Below are 20,497 nucleotides of genomic sequence, written 5' to 3'. Positions count from 1 at the left end.
CAGTTGCTTCTATGTGAGAGTGAGTAATTGGTTTTTAAGTCCTAAATGAAAGTAAATTAGCCACAGACTGAGCCTGAGAGAGAAGCTAATCCGGTGGTTTCTCATACACCCACAATTAGAAAATTAGCTGGATTGGTAGATGACAAACCGTAGCACTAAATAATAAGTGATTCCATGATGGTTTGATTTCAGTAACTCATTACATTTACATGGGATTTCACATTGTTTGCACTTTTGTGTTCAACGATATTGAACATTAAAACAAGAATGTAGATAATGAAAAGTTTGATTTCTACAAGACTAAAGTATCTACATGTAGTGATAAGGAAATAGTACCTATGAACTCATATGGACACAGCGTTCAGTCGGTTTCACTAGGGGCCCAAATTTTGCTTTAAAGCCACAAAAAGGCAAAAAGTTGGGTCGTATGTCAAACAAACTTTTGCTCACAGCCAAGTTTCATGTTCTTTACCGGTCTCTGTGCACAAAGCACCGACCATTCCCCAACCGTCTCTTCTCTTTCTCTCTCTCTGTGCTTGTTACAGTCTCAGCTCTGCACTTTGAGCTAGTTTCAGTCAATAACCACGCTCACACAATCAGAAAAGTTGCTCCAAAAGCTTCTAGCCTGCAGTCCAGAGAGTGTCACTAACTTTCAGGCAAAGCGACGGGGGAGAAAAATAGGAAGTGTGTGATTACGCCCCTTTTAAACCCTGCACTAATAACCTCCATTCTCCTGCAGTCTGAGTCCTTCCTCTTTGTTCAGAGGGTAGAGGAGAAGAACAGGGAGAGCTGCTGCCGTGTTTGGCTTCGGAGGAGTGTGAAAGAGGACTTTGTGACAAGCAGAATGCGTGTTCACTCAAACTTACCAGATCTGACTCCTCACTGCTGGAGAGATACATTTCTTCCCTGTCCGTCTCTGCTGTTCAGCCCGGCTGGGAGAAAAATCTCCTCAGCTGCTGCCCATCTCCTCTCAGAGCACAAGAAGTCCCACCAGCCCGGCTGCTTCTGCTCCGAAAAAGCCCTCCGCCTTGACTCAAGAGGGGGAAACAACTTGAGCAGGGAAAGTTAACGGACGGAGAAGTCGGTCCCTCTGTTGCTCTTCTTTGGCCTACTTTAGTCCCTGAGAGGCAGAGAAAAGACGAGCGTCTTTCCCACGCTGGGAGAACACTCCAGAGCGCCGCGACCGTCCTCCAGCCCCCAAAAACAAGCCCCCCTCACCCCTCTCTCCCCTCCCACACACACACACATACACACACACACATACACAGTTAGGAAGTAAGATCTCTGGCCAACAGGGCTGACCTGGAAATTCCAGAAAGCACCAAAAGCAGCTGCAGAAGCTTTTTATGTCTGTGCGAGTGTGTGATCTGAGGAGTTTACATGTGTTCCACTTTGCCTTAAAGAGCTGAACTCACTGTATAGTCTCAACACATGGTGCAGAGACCAAAAAACGTCAGGAAGTAATTATCTCCACTTCATTGACGAAATGCCATATTTGCTTCCATTATCAAGGCGAATGAAGCCAATTGAAACTTTCTGTCAGGTCATTTCATAGTTTGCAAATTCTCCTGGTTTTAGCCGTAAATAAGGAAAAAAAGCAGGAAGTTACTCAGCAGATTAAGAGCATAAAACAATGCAAACTCTCAACAGGGTCTGATTTTTATTACCAGTCGCAGCTCCTGTGTAAATGCAGCTGCTACACATGTAATAAACTGTCGTGGTTCCTGTCGTGATCAGACATCAGACGCTCTGACGCTGTGATGTGTGCTTGTAACGTCAGCTCGCATGTTGGCGAGGAGAGTCCAAGATTCTATTAAAGCGGTAAAACATGAGTCAAAACATTAGCCGGAAGCTGAGTCATGAGTGCACAAAGTATAACCATAACTCATTCCAATGTTCCTGTTATAAAACAGGCGCAAAGAGAGGAATGCTCTTTATCACTGGGGTGAAATACAAACCTAGCAACACAGACAAGAACTCACTTTTTTTTTCTTTTTTCACCATCTTGCAATTTCATACTCTAAATCTACATGTCCTGGGTTTTATTCCGTGTCCCAGTAAAAGCCCAGATTTGTATTTTTCACTGCTTGTGGAGAAAATGTTTTCTGGGCAGACCAACCTAAATCCTGGATTATATTGTGTTTGATCAGGGTTAACCCCTTTCTGAGGATTATCATCCAAGGCTTGTGCTCGGCATGTGGCAAACAGTAGGATAGTTATCCTTGTCTCACCAGAATAATGCTTTCAAGTCCTGGTGCATGAGCTAGATTTTTCTGATGTGAAATCAGGTAAAAATTCAACAGCTGTATTAGAGAATAGTTTAAACTTTCTTTGGTGCTAAAGATTCCCGTACAATAAAAAACAACTCTGCTACAGTGGCAAACAACATGTTCTTGTTGCTCTACAATACTCCTCCTGAACACTGGCTGGCGATGTGATTTCCATGCTAGCCATGTGGTTATTTTGTGGTCCTGATCATAGACTGTACAAAAAAATGGACGCCATTTGCTCGGCTCAAAGTGAGGTTGCCCCTGGTGGCTGGCTGCAGTATAGGTCAAAAAATCTGGCTCTCCAGTCATTCCAGATGGGCTGTGGTCAAACTTTAAAAAATTAATACTCCTCGTAGAAATGTTTCTCACGTCCCATTGTTGTGGTGGTTTGGAGATATCATTTGGCTGCCTTGTATTCAAGTTCTCTTCTTTCTGGAAATCTTTGTTTTCATTAGTTATACGAGGTTAAAAACAAGGTTTTACGTAGTGCTGCACGATTTGGGGAAAAGGTGCGATTTGCGATTAGGTGGACAATATTGCAATTGGGATTGTGCTTGCGATTTAATAAAAAAAGTTGTGTCATGATGAGTCTACAGACTTGCTTGGTTATCATGGAGAAAAATCTGAATTGCATGTGCTGACAGTGCGATTGCGATAACCTCTTTTGCAATTACGTAATTGCATGTGCTGACATTGCGATTGTGATAATCGTGCAGCCCTAGTTTTACGTCATGTTTAATGGTGATTGACAGCTGCTGTTCTTTTGCATTTTTTTGAGGGATTGTAAAATATGTCTAGAGGAAGGGTCAGGAAGTGATAAGACTCTTGAAAGAAAAAAAAATAGTTTTGTCACTCGGCTCCACTCAGATTCTCCAAAAATCCCTTGCAGTCTTTACCCTGCAGACTCTGGCTACACAACTGCTACCAATGGCTGCGCCTGTGACTGGGGAATAATGGCTTCAAAATTGTACAATTGCGGAGCCACGCTGTCCTCTCTGTATACAGTCTATGGTCCTGATATGTTCTGCGCTTGTTTGTGCAAAGGAAAACTTGGTGATGTCAAGCATATTATTAGGGTGTGTTGTCTCGGAGATGTAGCTTATGACAGTAGCTGATCAAACTGCAGTTATGATGCCACCCAGTGGACCTATTACAGGGCTTTCCATCTGTGCTGTTATGACAAGTTGTCACATTTTTGAGAGGAGATATGCAAACCTGGTGCATATGCTAAAACTAGATCAAACACAGGAATTTACAGGCTTCAAACAGGAAACTAACTTCTTTCAGAAAGTAGCTAAACTTTGTAGCTGTTAGCTTAAATTTTGGAAATGTATAGCTTGCTAACCGAGTTGTGTCGAACCATTTAAAAATCTTTCTATTGTACTACTCCAACATGTTAAACCGACTAGAAATTCTAGAGCCAACTAGCAAGGGTCAAAAGGGTTAATGGTGCATATCCCTAGTGCTGAAATGCATTACTGCTGAACGGGGATGGTATGTGGCGCAGCTTTTTTCAAATAATACAATTGCAATAGCAACAAGGCTTTCTATTTTAACTGCTTTAGCCCATTTGTTACTACTGCTGCTCTCTCTGGAAAATGCTTTGCAATGGACCTAAACCCTGCTTCCTACTATTGTGCTGTGTCTGGTTTTATCAGTGTAATATTTATTGTCAGTGGCATTCCATGTAGGCAAGCTGAAGAACAGGAAGAGCCCCAAACAGAGCATGCATCCAAATGATTTGTTATTTTGATGAGAGTGGTCCCAACTGAAATGAAATTCATACATATTGTTTCTTTTAATGTCAAACTGTGGAACTGTATGTAACCCTAACTTAATAGCAGTTTTATTCTAGATTTATTTATTATGTCGACAGTGTTGTGCGTGACGGGTAAAAATTAGCATGTTCATTAATTGACTGCCTTTTAGAATTGAAATGAAATCTGTTTTTGGTCAATTCCGAACCCTGCTGTTCCACATGAGGTCAAGGTAAATGAAGGTGAAGAGCGGGCTCTAATTAAGGTCTGCCCTGGAGGCAAAAACCTCAGCATGCAGAGCGTGATGACAGTTGATCAAGAAGTGTGATGTGAGGTCTCTGATTGCTCACTAAAAATGACTTTTACATAACTGCCTGACACAGCTAGAAAATCAAAGCCCAGAAGAAAAGCTAGTGAGGTGTTCAGGTCGTGTTTGAACCACGTTTTTAGAATACTGTTTATAAAAATACGTTTTAATGACTGTATATTTATCGACCCTGTGTAAGTCCAGCTATCTCTGCCAGAAGTTTTATGCTGAGGTCTGCGAGGCAACTGTTTAATGTGTGTAATGTGGCTAAAAGCCTCTTCAAGCTTTTACAGTATATATTATGTCAAATGAACAAAAGCAAATCAAGCTCTACTCCAGATTACTTGCTCTATTTTGTGTAATTACTATAATGTAGAGATACGAGAGGATTCTTTGCTGCCCTCAGTAATTATCAGCCTTCTCTGAATGAGATTTGATTAATCAATGTCCTCTTGTTCTGCCTGCACTGGGGAACGAGAGTTGGCATTGCCTTTGGCTTATTGATCAGTCAACATGCTGCCGATGACGTCAGCAGCGATTACTCTGACAGGCGCACAAAAGCCAGCTTTCGAAACCAGCATACAGTAATTGCACCATGGGGGGATCAATACAATGTCACAATGTGTTACACATATACAAAAAAAAAAGACTTTGCCCAACAGTTGTTTTTTTCCAAGGTAGTAAATGAAGAGCCACCTTTGATAAAGACTGGTGGTGAAGTCCATTTAGATCCTAAGGCGTGATATCTATGCTTAGGAATTGAATATTAAAGCTCCTGTGAGGTGCTTTTAGCAGGCTTTGAAATAAACTTAAATTAATATTGAAATAATATTACGACCTAAAAAAATAAAACTAAATTATTTACAATGACAATTATTGTTACGTTATGGTTATTTTTAATGTCTGGCGGGGGGTAGGTGTCAGACAAATTCTCAAGATGCTGATGATACAGTTTTTTTTCTGTATTCAGCAGATAATATTCAGATGAGTTTACTTTGGACAAGAAACACTAATTAAATACAAACAACAAACAAAATCTTTATGGACTGGTTTGTCCACAGGGGGCGCCAAATCAAAGTAAATCAAACGTGAAAATCCTGGAGCTTTAAATGAAATTAGAATTAAAATTAAACAGCCTTTTATGAACTTCTATTTCAAATCAAAGTTAAAATATGCTTCAATAGATCTAACTTCTTTCTTCCAAATCAGAGGTTCGGCTAACAACAACCTTTATTAGCAAATAACCCACATGGTTAGCATTCATAGAAGACTTTGTTTACGTCTTTAAATGGCAGATTTCATCTGAACAGAAGTCTACAACCTGGAGACCATTTACCAGTACATGTCACAAAAATATCTCTTTGCTGTGGTTAAAGCTACAGTAAGAAAATTTCAAATTACCCTGATTTTGGCACCCCCACTAGACAAGTATGTTCATGTTACCACTTTTAATAATCAGAGATGCCACGCACTCTGACATTGCTGTTGAAAATATCTTTGTCATTCTCCATACCAATGGTATTTAATTTGCGTACCAATTTTGATCTACACAACTAGTTAAAACTCCTCACTGGAGCTTCAAAAATGGCCGTAAAATGTAAGTTTAGATTCTCGTCTTTCATTAACTTGCACTTGTACTTGTGTTGGTTCAGTGTATGTGGTCTCTCTTTGCTAATCATGCCCTGTGCAAACCTTTATTTATACTCAAAATGACAATAAGGTGACCCTTGTTTCCAGTGCTTTCAATGTTAAAGGTATATAGAAAAAAACTATTAAAGAAAATATGAAATCCATTACAAAAATATGGACACAGATGAAAACAGTCACAGCTTGGGAATGGAAGATCAAAACTCTGAATTCTGCAAGAAGAGGAAGAACTTTTATCTTCAGTTTATTTACTCTGAAGAAAAGAGTAAATAAAGCTGTTTCTGCAGTACGTTGGCAATCACTCTGACACCCTCCTTACGCCAATGGTTTCAGACGTTTAAAATAAAGGTTGAAATGATCAGTCTGTATGTTAAAAAGTTTCATTTGCTTTTGTAGCTCATTGAGGGGAATTTATATTGAGTCCAATCTGTTTCAGAACCAGCTCAAAATTCCTAACAGGAGCTTTAAAAATGTCAAAACTGTTGTATTGACTGTCTGCAGATTAGTAGAAGTGCTCCTCTGATCGTCTGATAAATGGCTCTGGAGTTGATGTAGATTTGGTCAAAACTACAGCAGATTTCAAACCAGTGATCTCACTACCTTCAAATCAGAGGAGCACAGATAACCAGAGTTCATGCTGTTGTGACTCCATGGTGGCCAATTACAGGAAAGAGTCAAAAAGCAAACATCCGCTTTGCCAAACAAAGCTGTGTCAAACACTCACTACCATGAGTTAATCCGCCCCACATCAATACAAGATAGCAACAGTGAGGACTTTATAACACAAGACAAAACAACACTGAGGATAATTGATTGACTCTGACCCAAATCATCTTGCCAAAGACACAAACAATATCTAACAATATCAACAGTGTTTTTGTTTCCTGTCAGAGCTTTCAAAAGAGGCCAAGAGTCACACAAATGATGTTTAGAAAACTTGAAAGGATCACTAATGAGCTTAACATATACCACAATTAGATCATTAGATTTCCGTCAGAAAAGCCCTTTCAAGTGCATTTTGCCCTGCCAAGAATGCTATTACACAAATTAAAGTCTCCTTAGAGGACTTCAAGTGCTCGATGAATGAGGTGGATACATTTTTCTTTTTCCCTGGAAGAAATAAATCCCCTTCTTCTTCTTCCTGGAGACTTGTTTCTGTTGTAAAACTGAAAAAAAGCAAAATCTCAGAAAAACAAAGTAGGGCAATGAGGTTGTTAATCCCATTGAAGCTGTTTAAGCTGTGTTTGTGTACTGTGCTGTTGCCTTTTTTGGCAAGGACACTCTCAAAAAATGATATTCTATCTCAATGAGTTTTTTTCCTTGAAAGATAAAGGTTGAACAGAGAAAAAACTTTGATTATAAGATCAACTTTTACTTAAAATTAGGTTTTAAAGAGGGGGGTATTATGCTTTCCAATAATGTTAAAATCAATAATAAACGTGTGTGGATTTTTCAACCACAGTGGAGGGGTGGGCCTCAAACACCAAGGTTTGCTCCTGACAGGCTTCCAAAGGGCGAGCCAATCAGAGTGAAGGGGGTTTGTGGAATGGGGAGCCTTATAGAGACGGCAAAGAAACAACAGTGTTTCAGATAGAGGCTGAAAAAAAAAGAGTTTTTAAAAAAAAAAAAAACAAAACATAAGAAAAAAACAGTGATTTCTTGAGTAAGTCTCTAGTGGACACTTAAAGGCACTGCGTCACATTGACTTGCATTGAATTTTCAACTCCAGATGCTGCAGAACAGGATTGAAGTCCTCATAGTAAACATCAAAAACTCTATGATTTGGAAACATTCAAGTTAGGGATGTTGACAATTAAACAAGTCAAAGCAAAAATTCAAAAACTACACGTGAAAGGTAGGGATGGGTACCGAATTAGGTACTTTTGTAGGTACCGACTGAATTCTGTCAAAAGTACCAGGTACCAACTCACATAATATCAAAAGGTACCATGTTTAGGTACCTAAATGCATCCTTGTGACAGTGAGGGAGTGGAAGAGTAGATGATTTTCCATGCTGGACATTAACACAGCATTGCAAGATTATATACTGAAGAACAACTTTGCTAAATTGAAAAAAATATATTTTATCATTTAACAAAATTGATATTTTTTTACCACGCAAACACAAAAAAGTACCGGAAATTGGTACCGTTAAGTACCGATACCGATTGCCAGGTACCGGGCATCAGTACAGTATCATTTCAATTGTGAAAGGTACCCATCCCCAGTGAAAGGTACAGATCTCAGAAAGTTTTTATAGATTACACATTGACACGAGAGAGCAGGGTTCATAAATATTTGGGTGCATATATGCAAAGAACTCCAGTGGACTATACCTTTAAAGGCCAATGTAGTTCAGACTGTTGTAACCTAAGAGAAAGCAACATAGTTATACCTTGAAAAGTATCTTCTCAGAAACAAAGATCCAAACAAGACCAGAGAATTTACAGCCCCAGCAGCTCTCTCTCCTACTCCACCAAAAGTAATCCTGCTAGCATGGGCACTAAACCTGAGAATACCCCGAACTTGCTCGCACATCAAACGCACAAGACCAAACTTCTTTCTGTTTAAATCAAAGGTAAAGGAAGGAAAAGCTTACCCTTCCCAAAATGTGTTTGGTAAGAGGAGACAAAGAGAACTTGTCGAGCATGCCCAAAGGAATAAGCATCATGTCGGAGCTGCTGGACAAAGAGTGGAGGCAAAGATTCGATGACTCCTCAAGCGCTGACATGAACAACAGAAGATGACCGTCGGGCGGCAGCAGCAGCGCGAGTGTGAGGTGCTGAGTGGCTTCACGCTTGCTGAACACATCAACACATCGGCTGCCCCACATGGAGTCATAGGAAAAACTCTTCAGCTGGCAAATTGGGACCAACGCAGTCACGCACAGTTCAGGCAACACAGGCGGAGGGTGATACACGCCCACACTGTATGCAAATACACATTCACACTTACAGCAGTTACTCTCCCTGCTCTTTGGTTACACAATCCACATGGAAAGTTTGTAAAGCATTTTGAATTAAGTGGCTAAGGTTTGATTTTTTCATGCACACCCTCTCTGGATAAAAAGTGTAATTTCTGTTTGTCTAAAGAAGATGAATGCTGCTCTTGTAGTGTTAGGTAAACATAAACTCAGAGCCAGAAGCCCAGATTTCTGGGTCCATGGCTGTCACATTAGAATAATAAAATCAATTTGTAAATGGGTCCCGAAAGCATCACGGTGCATTCAGTTCTCTGTCAACACTGTCATCCCTGGTCTAATAAAGCCACGTCCGTATGCTGCTCTGACACTGCTGAGTGGCATTTCAACACGGCCCAACTGTTTGAGCAGTTCAGCATGAGACAATCATCTGCTGCGTCGTCACATGCTCCTCTGTGTACCATCCTCCTCTGCAGGAGGGGCGTGTGGGCACGATCCACATGCTGCATACAGTAACCACCAAGCCCACAGGGGCGATTGCTTGTGTCCACTTCATCCCCTGACTCACTTTGTGATGATTGCTTTTCTCAGTAAGGAGATTTAAATCTGCTTCGGCCTCTCAACCAATCCAGGATTTAAATGACTGACATGAAGCGCGGTCAGAAACTGATAGAATTTGTTCTTTACACCTTTGTCTTGACACAGAGGAGGATGCTCTCACCAAACCTGAGGATATTTCACACCCCTTTCACCAGGGAGTTATAAGATTATCTCACCACTCAAAGGTCCCATGTGGAACTTTTGCCTTTGGACTAATGTTTGCTAATGGGATACTCTTCTGATGCAAGCAATACACATCCTATACTGTCAAAGAATCAGATACCAAACTCACGCACATTTAAAAACAAGAGACCAAATAACATCAAAATAACATTAGTTTACTTCCTGTTATGCTTCTGCTGAACAGATGTGAACTTTTCCCACATTCAAACTATATTTTGATGACATAGACTGTAGACATGCACCGATCGATTGGTGCTGATTTCCTTAATTTTGGGGGATCGGTGATCAGCCCATCCTTACATATGAGACTGATCTTAGAGGCAGCCATTGTTGCTTTTTGCTATGAGACCTAAAACTCAGGACACTTTATTGGTTGAGTTAAAACATAAAGATTTTATTGTTTCACGGGTATTGTTCAATGATTTTCAATAAAATAAGATTGGAATATAGAAGGTTTGTGCTGTCAGTTATAAAAAATTAAAATCGGTATCAACCCAAATATATTGGTATTGGCAGGTCAGGCTTTTTAAAGATCGATGATCGGCCACAATGTGTCTGTTGTTGTGATGTATGTATCAGTTTGTGTTGAGCTGCCTAAAAAAAGAGGCTGTTTAGTTCAAAAACTTAAAAATGATCCTTTTCAGGTACATTTGGAAAATATTTTTAAAAACCTGGTTAATTTGAGAATAATCGGCTAATTAATCAGTTAATTATAAACAATCATACAATTAATCGAGATTAAATATTTTAATCTATTGACAGCCCTAATTGTAAAAAGAATAAAATAGAAAAACTTTGCCTGTCATGAGTGACAGAAATTAGTCCTCAACAGGCTCATTAAAATATTTCAGCAGTATTGTATTGTAGCATATGAAGTTACATTTAGTTGGATTATTACCCGTTGCACTGTATCATTTTGTAACTTTATTGTAATGTTGCATCTTAAGATCCCAGCACATCCCTTTGGCTATCTTTTGGCTGCTGTACAACATATTGTGTTTCAATAAGTATCTCTTATATTGTATTTGTATTGTAACATACTACATAATGTAAAACCACACTGTATTGTATAGAAAAGTATCATAAGGTATTGTAGCACATCAATAGGTATCATGCATTAAGCAGTTGTATTGTGCCATATTACTGTATCCAACAGTACGATATAGTATCTCATCATATTGAATTATACCATATGGAGTTGTTTTGTATCAAAATGTATCATAGCAATACTTCCTCTGTGATTCCCGCAAATATAAGCAATTCATCATAAGCAAATTGTAGAGACTGGCTTACCACAGCTTCAACCACCATTTTTAGGTTTTTGATTTCACCATGCTATGCCCCTTCTTGTCCGTCACTTTGATGTGTGTGGTCTAAGTTTGAATACATTTTTAACGAGAGCAAGAATTAGTAGTGTAACTTTCCCCACAAATTATGTGTTTCCTTACACTGCTGTAGAGTTTCAGTCTTTGAGTTCTGAGAGGTTGTAAATGCAGCTGCTCTGGTGGTCAAACCAAACTTAACCTCATCAGCTGTGTGAATGAAAGGAGGGGGATCTGGTCATTGCTGCTCTGAAGTTACATAAATTCCTTCAGGCGCTGATATGAAGTGATTGTTTTATGTTCCCCTTAAAGGCACAAAAAGGATAAATAAGGCCTAAAAAGACATAAAACTGCTCTGTGACTCATGATGTGAAGGGGCATTCATTCCTCTGGTGTAATGGACAGTAACAGGGCACCTCTGATGCCTCTGACATTACTCGAATTTCAAAAAGAGAAAAACAATCAATCTTGTCCCGAGCAGACACACTGCAGATTGCTTCATGTCAGGGGATCACAGTTCAAAGCTTTGCGACACTGCTCTATGTCGTGTAAAATGCCTAAGATTAAATTATACTCTAATCTGAATCAGCTTTCAAAGACAGGATTTAGCTGCATGGACAAACTATTTCACTGGAGCCATTGTGTACGTCGGATAGGAGAAAGATGACCCTGCAGATTGTCTTTCACCTGCACAACAGCATCAAAATGGCAGACCTCGTCCTGCACAGACACATGATTAAAATCGAAGCTTACAGTAAAGGCGGACAGAGCTCACACACAGAGTGTCGAATGGGACGCCCTTGCTGTCGTCACAACGCGGCTAAGACTCAACACGCACAGAGAAAAAAGTGCTAAGAGTCATTCAAAGAGAACAAACTAAAAACACAAGACAAACAAAAACAAAAACAGGTAGTGTGTGACTGTCGTTTTTTACCTTTGGCTTCTTAGGCATGCTCTTTCCCCTGCAACGCCGGGACACCTGTGTCGCCTCTCCGCTCAACAGCCACTGTAATGAATTATGCAAATCCCTCTTTTTTTTCTGTTCAGAGTACCATGACCCAAGGGTGCAAGCAGCTGATGCCTGGCATGAAAAAAGGAAACCTCTCCGCCACAATCAAAAAAAGGGAAAACACTGAAGTGACGGCAAGTTGCTCCAAAATAAAACCGGAGTCGCCGTGGTCATCATCGAGAGCTCTTCCAGCGAGTGTCATGCCTCATGTGGAGTGAGGAGTCTCTGGCAGATCACACACACATTGACATGGGCATAAGCAGATGCACACACATGCATGAGCAGAAAAACACACACACACACACTCGCACGGAGTGGAGTGTTTAAGCTCAGTGGTGTCATGGTTAGCACTGGAGTGTTTTCCTTCGGCTGACCAGGCATTAAGCTTTAATTTGATGCGGTGGCATCTGTTGCATGTTCAACGCCGCTATATGACACTACTACTGCACGCACAAACATACCTCAAAACTCTGCAGACTGTAAGCTGTTATTTCCTGTTGTTAAAGTCAGCTTTAAATGTTGTTTTTTGGAGAGTCTATGTGATGCTGTGCTGCAGCTGCAGATCTGACCGCTGTAGTAAAACATGTGACCTCTTGCAGCTGTACATGCGTGGCCCCGACAGACAGTCAGGCAGGATGTAACAGCACCATCTGGAGTCCTAATCCGCCGCCACTGCCCACCTCTGTTATTAAAATGGTCCTCGTAGTCATTAGGCTTATTGGATACCTGGGATCAGAGCACAGCAGGGGCGTCCAATGAAGAGCACATATCAGTATTTGGTGTGGACTGATCGCTGTCAAAATATCAGCGGTGTAATCACCTAGTTAGGGTTAGCCAATTGGTTTTTGGAGCCTGCTGACACTTATTGGGAGGTTTAAACTAATTATCATGTCAGTATAAACAGCATCTCTACAGTTTTATTTCACAATATTTACTTCCTGGAAAAAAAGTTGCCCCACAAAAAAAAAAAAAAAAAAAGTAAAAAAATCACATACTGTAATTTTTTGTTGGACCATCTATAACTGATTGCTGGCAGCTGTCAGTCAGCAATCGGTGAGGCTAACCAGAAAAAAGGCTTCAATTTGCCAAGGAGCATAAAGATTGGACTCTGGAGCAATGGAAGATGGTCATGTGATCTGATGAGTCCAGACTGACCCTGTTCTAGAGTGATGGGCCCATCAGGGTAAGAAGAGAGGCAGATGAAGTGATCACCCATCATACCCAGTGCCTACTGTCCAAGCCTGTGGGGGCAGTGTTATGATCTGGGGTTGCTGCAGTTGGTCAGGTCTAGGTTCAAAGAATGAGGTCAGCTGACGACCTGAATATACTGAATGACCAGGTTATTCCATCAATGGATGGAAATAAATCTTGGGACATTGCAGAAGCTTTTCGAAACGATGCCACAGCCCATGCATGTGGTAACCAAAGCTAAAAGCGGTCCATCAAAATATAAGAGTGTGTGACCTTTTCTTTTTTTTGGTGGCAACTTTTTTTTTGCCAGGCATTAAATGTATAACTTTTTTATATAGCTAAATTTTTATGTTTTATTTAAACACAAAAATACACATTAAAGAGGGGGTATAGTGTTTTTTTAGGCTTCATACTGTCTCTCTGGTGCCCCCGTAAGCTCTACATGATTTACAGCTCAAAAACACAATTTCTCCCCCCCTCACACTGGTGTTTTAGAAAACTACTGTCTCTTTGAGGCTCCCCACTATGCAAACCCCTGGTTGGGCAGCTCTCAAGAGGTCTGTTTGGGGGAGAATTTTGGGGCAGACTTTGGTGTTCGAGGGCACGGTCACTCTGACCATCTGAACTGTGCTGTATTCAAGCATAATTACACCCCTGCTGGCCAGTATAACCCGCCAACATTGCGACAACTTCAGAGACTTTTTGGCTGATGCTACACTTAAATAGCTACTTATTGTTTAAAATGTTACATCATGCCTTCGTTCATCATTTAACTTTTCAGATGGTCTGGTGTTAAAAAAGCAAACCAAAAATTGCTTAAATTGTAAATATCAAAAAATCGCAACTTAAGTCGAATTGGCACCCCAGAAATCGTAAAAGAATCGCAAGAATAGCATACTGTCCCAGCCCTATCACACTGGCCAAACAAACGGGACTTTAAGGTTAAAGGGTGAGTTTTTTTATTTATTTTTTTTGCATTTTACAAAGTGATCCAGGGATTTCTACAACATATAAACAAGTCGTAGTTTGAACACTTGCTTACTTATGGTATGAACATCAAACATTGTAACTTTATCTTCATGTTCAAAGTATGGAAAAGCAGAATACCCTCTCTTTAAAAAGTGTCTTTTTTAAACTCAATTCATGAGACTGTCTGAGGAACTACTTATTCTGTAATTTTTGCTCTCATTACTTTTTTTGTAGCAAAAGGTCTTTTGTAGTAATTGAGGGTGATATAGATAAAACAGTAAAAGAGAAAACAACAGTGAACCTGATATGAAAAAACTGGATCTTTTCTGCTAATCCACATTTTTACAGGCACTGATGTTCATAAGCTGGTCAACTTTTCAGCTTTCTGTGGGCAGGAATGACCAGGTTCACTGTAAGGACACAGAGCTGGGCTGCAGAAAGCAGCAGCGTGACATATGTGCCATATGGGCGGGTTGAGCAAAAGTGGAGCAGTGTTTCCCTCCGGAGAGAAGCACATAAGTACGTCTCTATTTATGCACACATGCACACATTGAATATACCGGATGTAAAAAATGAAAAAATTAAAAAAGGAGTTGCAGGAGTGTGGAGTGTGGATGCTTGTTTAGAACATATGGTGCATGTGAAGAACTCATCACACTATGACTGTCGCTCACACCTGACATACAGTAAGCAGAGTTCAAAGATTGCATAACAAAGAGGTCGTGGCTGGAGGTCACGCGAGGGGGACTGTAAAGTCCACAGACAGACACAGACAGACGGACGGAGTAAATTCTGTAGTAAAACCATCACTCCATCACATCACTACATCCCTGCCCCCACCCCCTCCTCTTTTTTTCTCCCAAGTAGCTGATTTCATCCTCGCAAAGCCACTCTCACTCTAATCTCCCCTGATCTGTCTGCACTGGCAAAGAATCAGATACCAAACTCACGCACATTTAAAAACCGGAGACCAAATAACATTAAAATAACAGTTTACTTCCTGTTATGCTTCTGCTGAACAGATGGAATTCATCTTTTGTTTAGAGTTTAAGTCACCAACATCATATCTTTTAACATCCACAGAGTTGGCAAGACTCCTGACCAGATTTCATAAAGTGGGCATGTAGTATCCTGTTGTTATATAATGTCTAAATCTCTAAGCCTCTCTTTGGAATAGCCACTGGGCACAGGAGCATCGAAAACAAATGGGAATACACGGTAATAGTCTCTACATAATCCGTTAAACCAGGAAATCTTAACAATAGTGATGCAGAGATGTTACATTGCTTCCTGTTATTTTGAGAGCACCGCAGTAGAGAGAAAAAGCCACAAATACAAGTTCAAAAATAGAGGAGAAAACTCCAACAACACGCCTCACTTACCCAGGATACATTTTTATTCTTGGAGTGTTTGATCATGGCAACGAGAGCGGGCTGGTAACGTGCAGAGAGGAGCCCCCTCCTCAGCAGATTTCAGCCACACAGCCTGTCGTGTGGGCAGGTCTACGCCAGGTCAGGGGTGACGGCTGGGGGCACGTCGCGCTCAGCCATAGGTGGTCATCTGCTTCGCAAACCTGCGGGCCCAAATCCCCCGCTCTGACCGAGTCCAGCATCTGTCAGCAGGATCACGCAGACGAGGACGATGATAAAGTTTTTCTTCACATCGCAAAAATATATTAAAAAAAAAAAAGTGAAGATCAGGGAAGAATCACTCAGAGTCCCTTCTTCCTGACTACACACAGTGACCTGATGGACTGATTATGTATTCACGCTGAGTATGAATATGAAACATCCCAGCAGGTTTAACCCCGCCCTGCTGGGCCACGGTGCGCGCCCAATCGCGGAGCAGATCTTTGTGGCCGGCTCCCGTGGGTGAGCTTACAGACGCATTAGGATGAACACAGAGATTCTTTGGGGGATAGGATAGGACAACAAAACAGGAAGTAGCAGAGACACTTGGAAGTAATTCATTTGCTAAATTCATCTTTATTTGCTGTAGGTGCCCCCTCCTCTCATTATCCTCACTTCTTTCCTATTTCATCTCCTTCATTTCCACCTACTTTATCTCATTCACTTTCCCTTTCTCTCCTCTCCTCTCTTCTCTTTCTTGCTCTGTCTCCCTTTCTGTCTCTCCCTCAGGGATATATCTCCTCGCCCGGGTGCTACCTGTTGTCATGGCTCCTTTTTGCCAGGAGATAAGTGAGAGATGCTCAGTCAGAATGGGATTCTCTGGTTTCCCTTAAAGGTAGCAGATCCAGAACATGTTTGATTATCATTCACAACAATTTAACCCCTTAATTATTTATAATCTGCCTTATATTGACTTAATTATTTTGTGTTTCTTTTTAACCTTTCATTTTCATTCCCGTGACTTAAACATATTGATCTGTGAATAGAGGAAAGAACTGAAGCCTGGATGATTTCTGGTGGATTAACTTTTTATTCTACAGTTCTATTCTATTCTATTCAGTTATTCTACAGTTTTATTCTAAAAACCATATGCCTCTACAATGAGCTCCAAGGCTTTCGGCTGGATGACTGCGTTGCATGATGTTGGACAAAAAGTAGACTATTAGCTGTAGTATGACTAAAACTGGACTTCTAAAACATGGACAAACGCACTTGCAAAGCGTGAATGAGGATCGATTTTTCTCTTGCCGGTATCAGCCTCAATCGGACCAAAACAGTTAAGATGCTCATTGAAAGAGGCTGTTTTAAAGTTGCTGAACTCAACCAAGCTTTGTTCTAGTTTAATCAGGCAAAAGGGCAGGCCTTTATCTCAAATTCAGCATCATACTTTCACCTCAGTTGCTGAATAACTGGCGTACTTTTTAGCCACTTTGTTCCAGACGATCGCTTTTTTTCTACGTCTTTCGTCTTCCTAGTACAGTAGTTGTGAGTGACTGTGAGCGTTAATGGTGCCAACTATTTTCAAAAGAAAATTCAAATTTTTCCAGATGTATCATAAAGAAAAGCCTTAGATTTGGGTCAGTCATAGACTATAATAAATGGACAAAATCGCCACGACATCATCTGTCTGTTTCTGAAATAGATTTATGAAAATCAGCTAGCGTTGCCATATTGGAAGTGGGGTGGGCTTTGAGTCTCCATACTAACAGCTACAGGGTGCCTGTCAGTCACATGAGCTGAGCTGATTCTATGATTGGACAAACTTGTGATCTTAAAGTGATACTCCAGGATGGAACAAGTTGGGTCCTATCACAAGGTTTAGGGAAAAAATTACCCCTACCGCAGTGTTTTTGTGCAGCAGAAGCCCAGGGCGCTCGCACCAAAGACCCCCTCCCTGCTCGTCTGCTGGTTTCCTCTGCACTCAGATGGGGCCATTTTTTACTTGACCAAAAACACAAATAAACGGACTCCCACCGAAAAAATCTGATATCGGACTGCATTCACGCTTTATTTAGAGAATTTTCAGTGTGTTACGTTCACACAAAAACACCGCTAAATAAGGCTCTTGTTCTCATCATGTCTCTTCGTCCTAGCAGACTACCTGCGTTTGTTTATATCTGGCACGCCACGCGCGCGGACTGATACACTAAGCAGCAAGCATCTCGTAGCCAGCTGTGGCTCTGCAGCAGAGGTAGCGCCGTTTTATGACACGATGAGAACTAGAGCCTTATTTAGCGGTGTTTTTGTGTGAAAGTAACATGCTGAAAATTCTCTAAATAAAGCAGATTATTTGGAGAATTGCAGATTGATACCAGATTTTTTTGGTGGGAGTCCGTTTATTTGTGATTTTGGTCAAGTAAAATATGGCCCTGTCTGAGTGTAGAGGAAACCGGCAGAGGAGCAGGGAGGGGGTGTTTGGTGCGTGCGCCCTGGGCTTCTGCTGCACAAAAACACTGCTGTAGGGGTAATTTCTGCCCTAAACCTTGTGATAGGACCCAACTTGTTCCATCCCGGGGTATCACTTTAATATCTTCTAAATTGCAGCGTTAGAAAAATTCACCACCCAAACAGTGTGTGCTGATAGTGAAATTAACGATTGAGACAGGAGACGTTTTTTGCACCTGATTGTAAATATATTTACTTCTGCTATGAAAATGGGTTTTTGCGTCATATTTTTCTTTATCAAAATGTGGGCCTATGTAACATTTCTGTTTGGAGTATTTTTCAGAAGTCCCATCACTTCAAAGGGCAAAAAAGCTAACATTTCCAGTGTAGATATGAGTTTACACTTAATAAATATCGGCAATTAATAAACAGATGAAACATAATTGGCCCTTACCCAAACATAATCAAAACCTAATCAGATCTGAGATTAGGGATTTAAAGCAAGACTTGATTCAGCTCCTGATCCATTTTTAATGTCTGACGCTCTAATTAATTGTCTCGTATCCATATGGGCTGGCAGCCCTCCTACGGTGCACAAGGTTGTCGGCATCCCTCTGCCGTTAATTGGCCTCAAAGAACATCTGCTCCTGTTTTAAGTGATGCTCTGTTTGGTCTGAATGCCCTCTCTGTCCGAGGTGCCAGGTTAGTGTGAGTGAGCTGAGCCCATAGCTCCTTCAGCTCCAGTGATATGTTTGTCTATTTATCTGGAAATGCTGTAATGCTTTGCTGCAGAGACACAGTTTTCACAGACAGCCTTAAATATAAGGATGGGATAAAGTGTTATATGAGGATTAAATGTGGAGTTATGCTCCAGCTGAGCTAAAGTGGATCTTAAAACTAAACTTCATGTCTCATAAACAACAAATCAATACAACAGCTTTCCCAACAGCAGTGACTATAATGCAGACATATCTCTTTTAAAGCTGTGTGTTGTAGTAAAACGTAACCCTAATAAATGGAATTACTGGAGAGACTTACCAGCAGCTACAGGCACAACAAAACTGGATGACAGCACTCCAGCCCTCAAAACAGCTGCTTTCCACTGATAGTGGTAAAGCACCAAATATAACGTGTAGGACGAGCGGTGAGGCTAAAATTAGCATTCACCTCAGGGAGCAAATAAGTGAATAGGAGTTGGTCTATTGCAGCAGGTTGTGAAAACTGTACACTTGTGTCGGTCGTTCACATTCCATTTGAATATTCTGACATTGGCCGAACATTTTATGTTTTGAAAGACACAAAATTGTGCTTTTATTTTCAAGCACTGCCTTTTTACCAACATTGGGTTAGCAGAAACATAGTATTCTGGACTGATAATGCTAAAATGCGCCACTACCTGGATGCAAACAAGCACAGTTAATGAGTGGAATCTGGTAGAGTTAGATCCAGAAAATGAAAATTGACTTTTTTAAAGGTTGTGTTCAGTTAAACTGGCATACTATCACTCAACCATAACAATGTGTAACCAACACAGGTATACAAGTAGGGTCAAAGGCGGGTGGTGCTAGCTCTGCTATTTTTCCATACACCACAAACCAGTTGGACACTGTTTACCCAAAGACTCTGGGATCCAGAGTTTGGACAAATTGTGGCCAGTTTTGACAGTTTTGTTTTTAGTATTTTGTAACTTTGCACTAGTTTGATAGTCAGATTGTAAATTTTTGAGTAACCCAGCATAAATACAAATGCTCTGTTTAGGTGTCCCGTGCCAGGCTGGGCTAAGGGTTTGACCTGTTTGCTGACCATTTTTGTACTGCAAAAAGAAAAAGGAACACATCAGAAGTTTTCTAAAAGGTACACAATTGCTAGCACAAACACAAAAGGAATTCTGTGGTTGGAAATAGACGTTGTTTCAACCAAGCAAGCCAATTGAAAAGCTGCATTTTTCTAAGTGTTCTGTTTTTTTTCTTTCTAAATTTTCCATTATTGGACCGCTGAGTGCAGACTTATGGATAGGAAACAAGAGGAAAAGGAGCTTAAGCTGTGGCAGGCTTTAAGGGCCTCTCGCTGGGTATGTTGGGGTTAGTGTAGTTTGTGTTTTCACTTCTCTGCAACCAAAATGCCTCCATCAGGAGTCATCAAGGGCAAAAACAAATAAGCCCTCCATTGTGACAAGGTGATTGATCTTGAGGACATTACATTATGGAAAGTGCTCATCAAACACCATCCATGTTATCCTGTGTTTTAAAAAGACTGATTTGCTTGACTTCACCGTTTCCACACAAGTGAGAGTTTAAAACTCAGACTGACGTAGCCTAGTTGTGACTGAACCAGGGTCAGTGCACTGACATTGACATCAGTGTTTCCAGACTGGAGTGGAGCTCTGCTCGACACAAGCCATACAGATATATCATATTTTCCAGCCATGAAGTGAGTCGATAGATTATGTAAAAGAAGCAAAAATCCACCTAAATCTGAGACATTCCTGAGGGCCTCTGTGGCCAATTAGCTGCTCAGTTTCCGGACAT

General features: G+C 40.8%; 1 protein-coding gene across 3 annotated transcripts in view; it reads right to left on the bottom strand.

The window, feature by feature from the left end:
* cacnb2a (calcium channel, voltage-dependent, beta 2a) overlaps window positions 1–20,497 on the bottom strand; it is a 78,107-nt gene that overhangs the window by 37,608 nt on the left and 20,002 nt on the right. Inside the window, exon 1 of one of the 3 annotated variants that reach the window (XM_074693015.1) lies at window positions 867–1,115. The exons of the other annotated variants lie outside the window; for them this stretch is intronic. Coding sequence (XP_074549116.1) covers window positions 867–899 — 33 coding nt within the window. The 5' untranslated portion in view covers window positions 900–1,115. Of the gene's footprint in view, window positions 1–866; window positions 1,116–20,497 lie in introns of those variants that run through there. 3 annotated transcript variants of the gene reach the window in all.

Source organism: Halichoeres trimaculatus, unplaced genomic scaffold (assembly GCF_033239565.1).
Source record: "Halichoeres trimaculatus isolate MK-OKI-2021-1 unplaced genomic scaffold, fHalTri1.1 fHalTri1_scaffold_18, whole genome shotgun sequence".
Classification (NCBI taxonomy): Eukaryota; Metazoa; Chordata; class Actinopteri; order Labriformes; family Labridae; genus Halichoeres; species Halichoeres trimaculatus.
The sequence above is the reverse complement of the archived record's forward strand: the minus strand, read 5'-3'. Positions and strand labels throughout refer to the sequence as shown.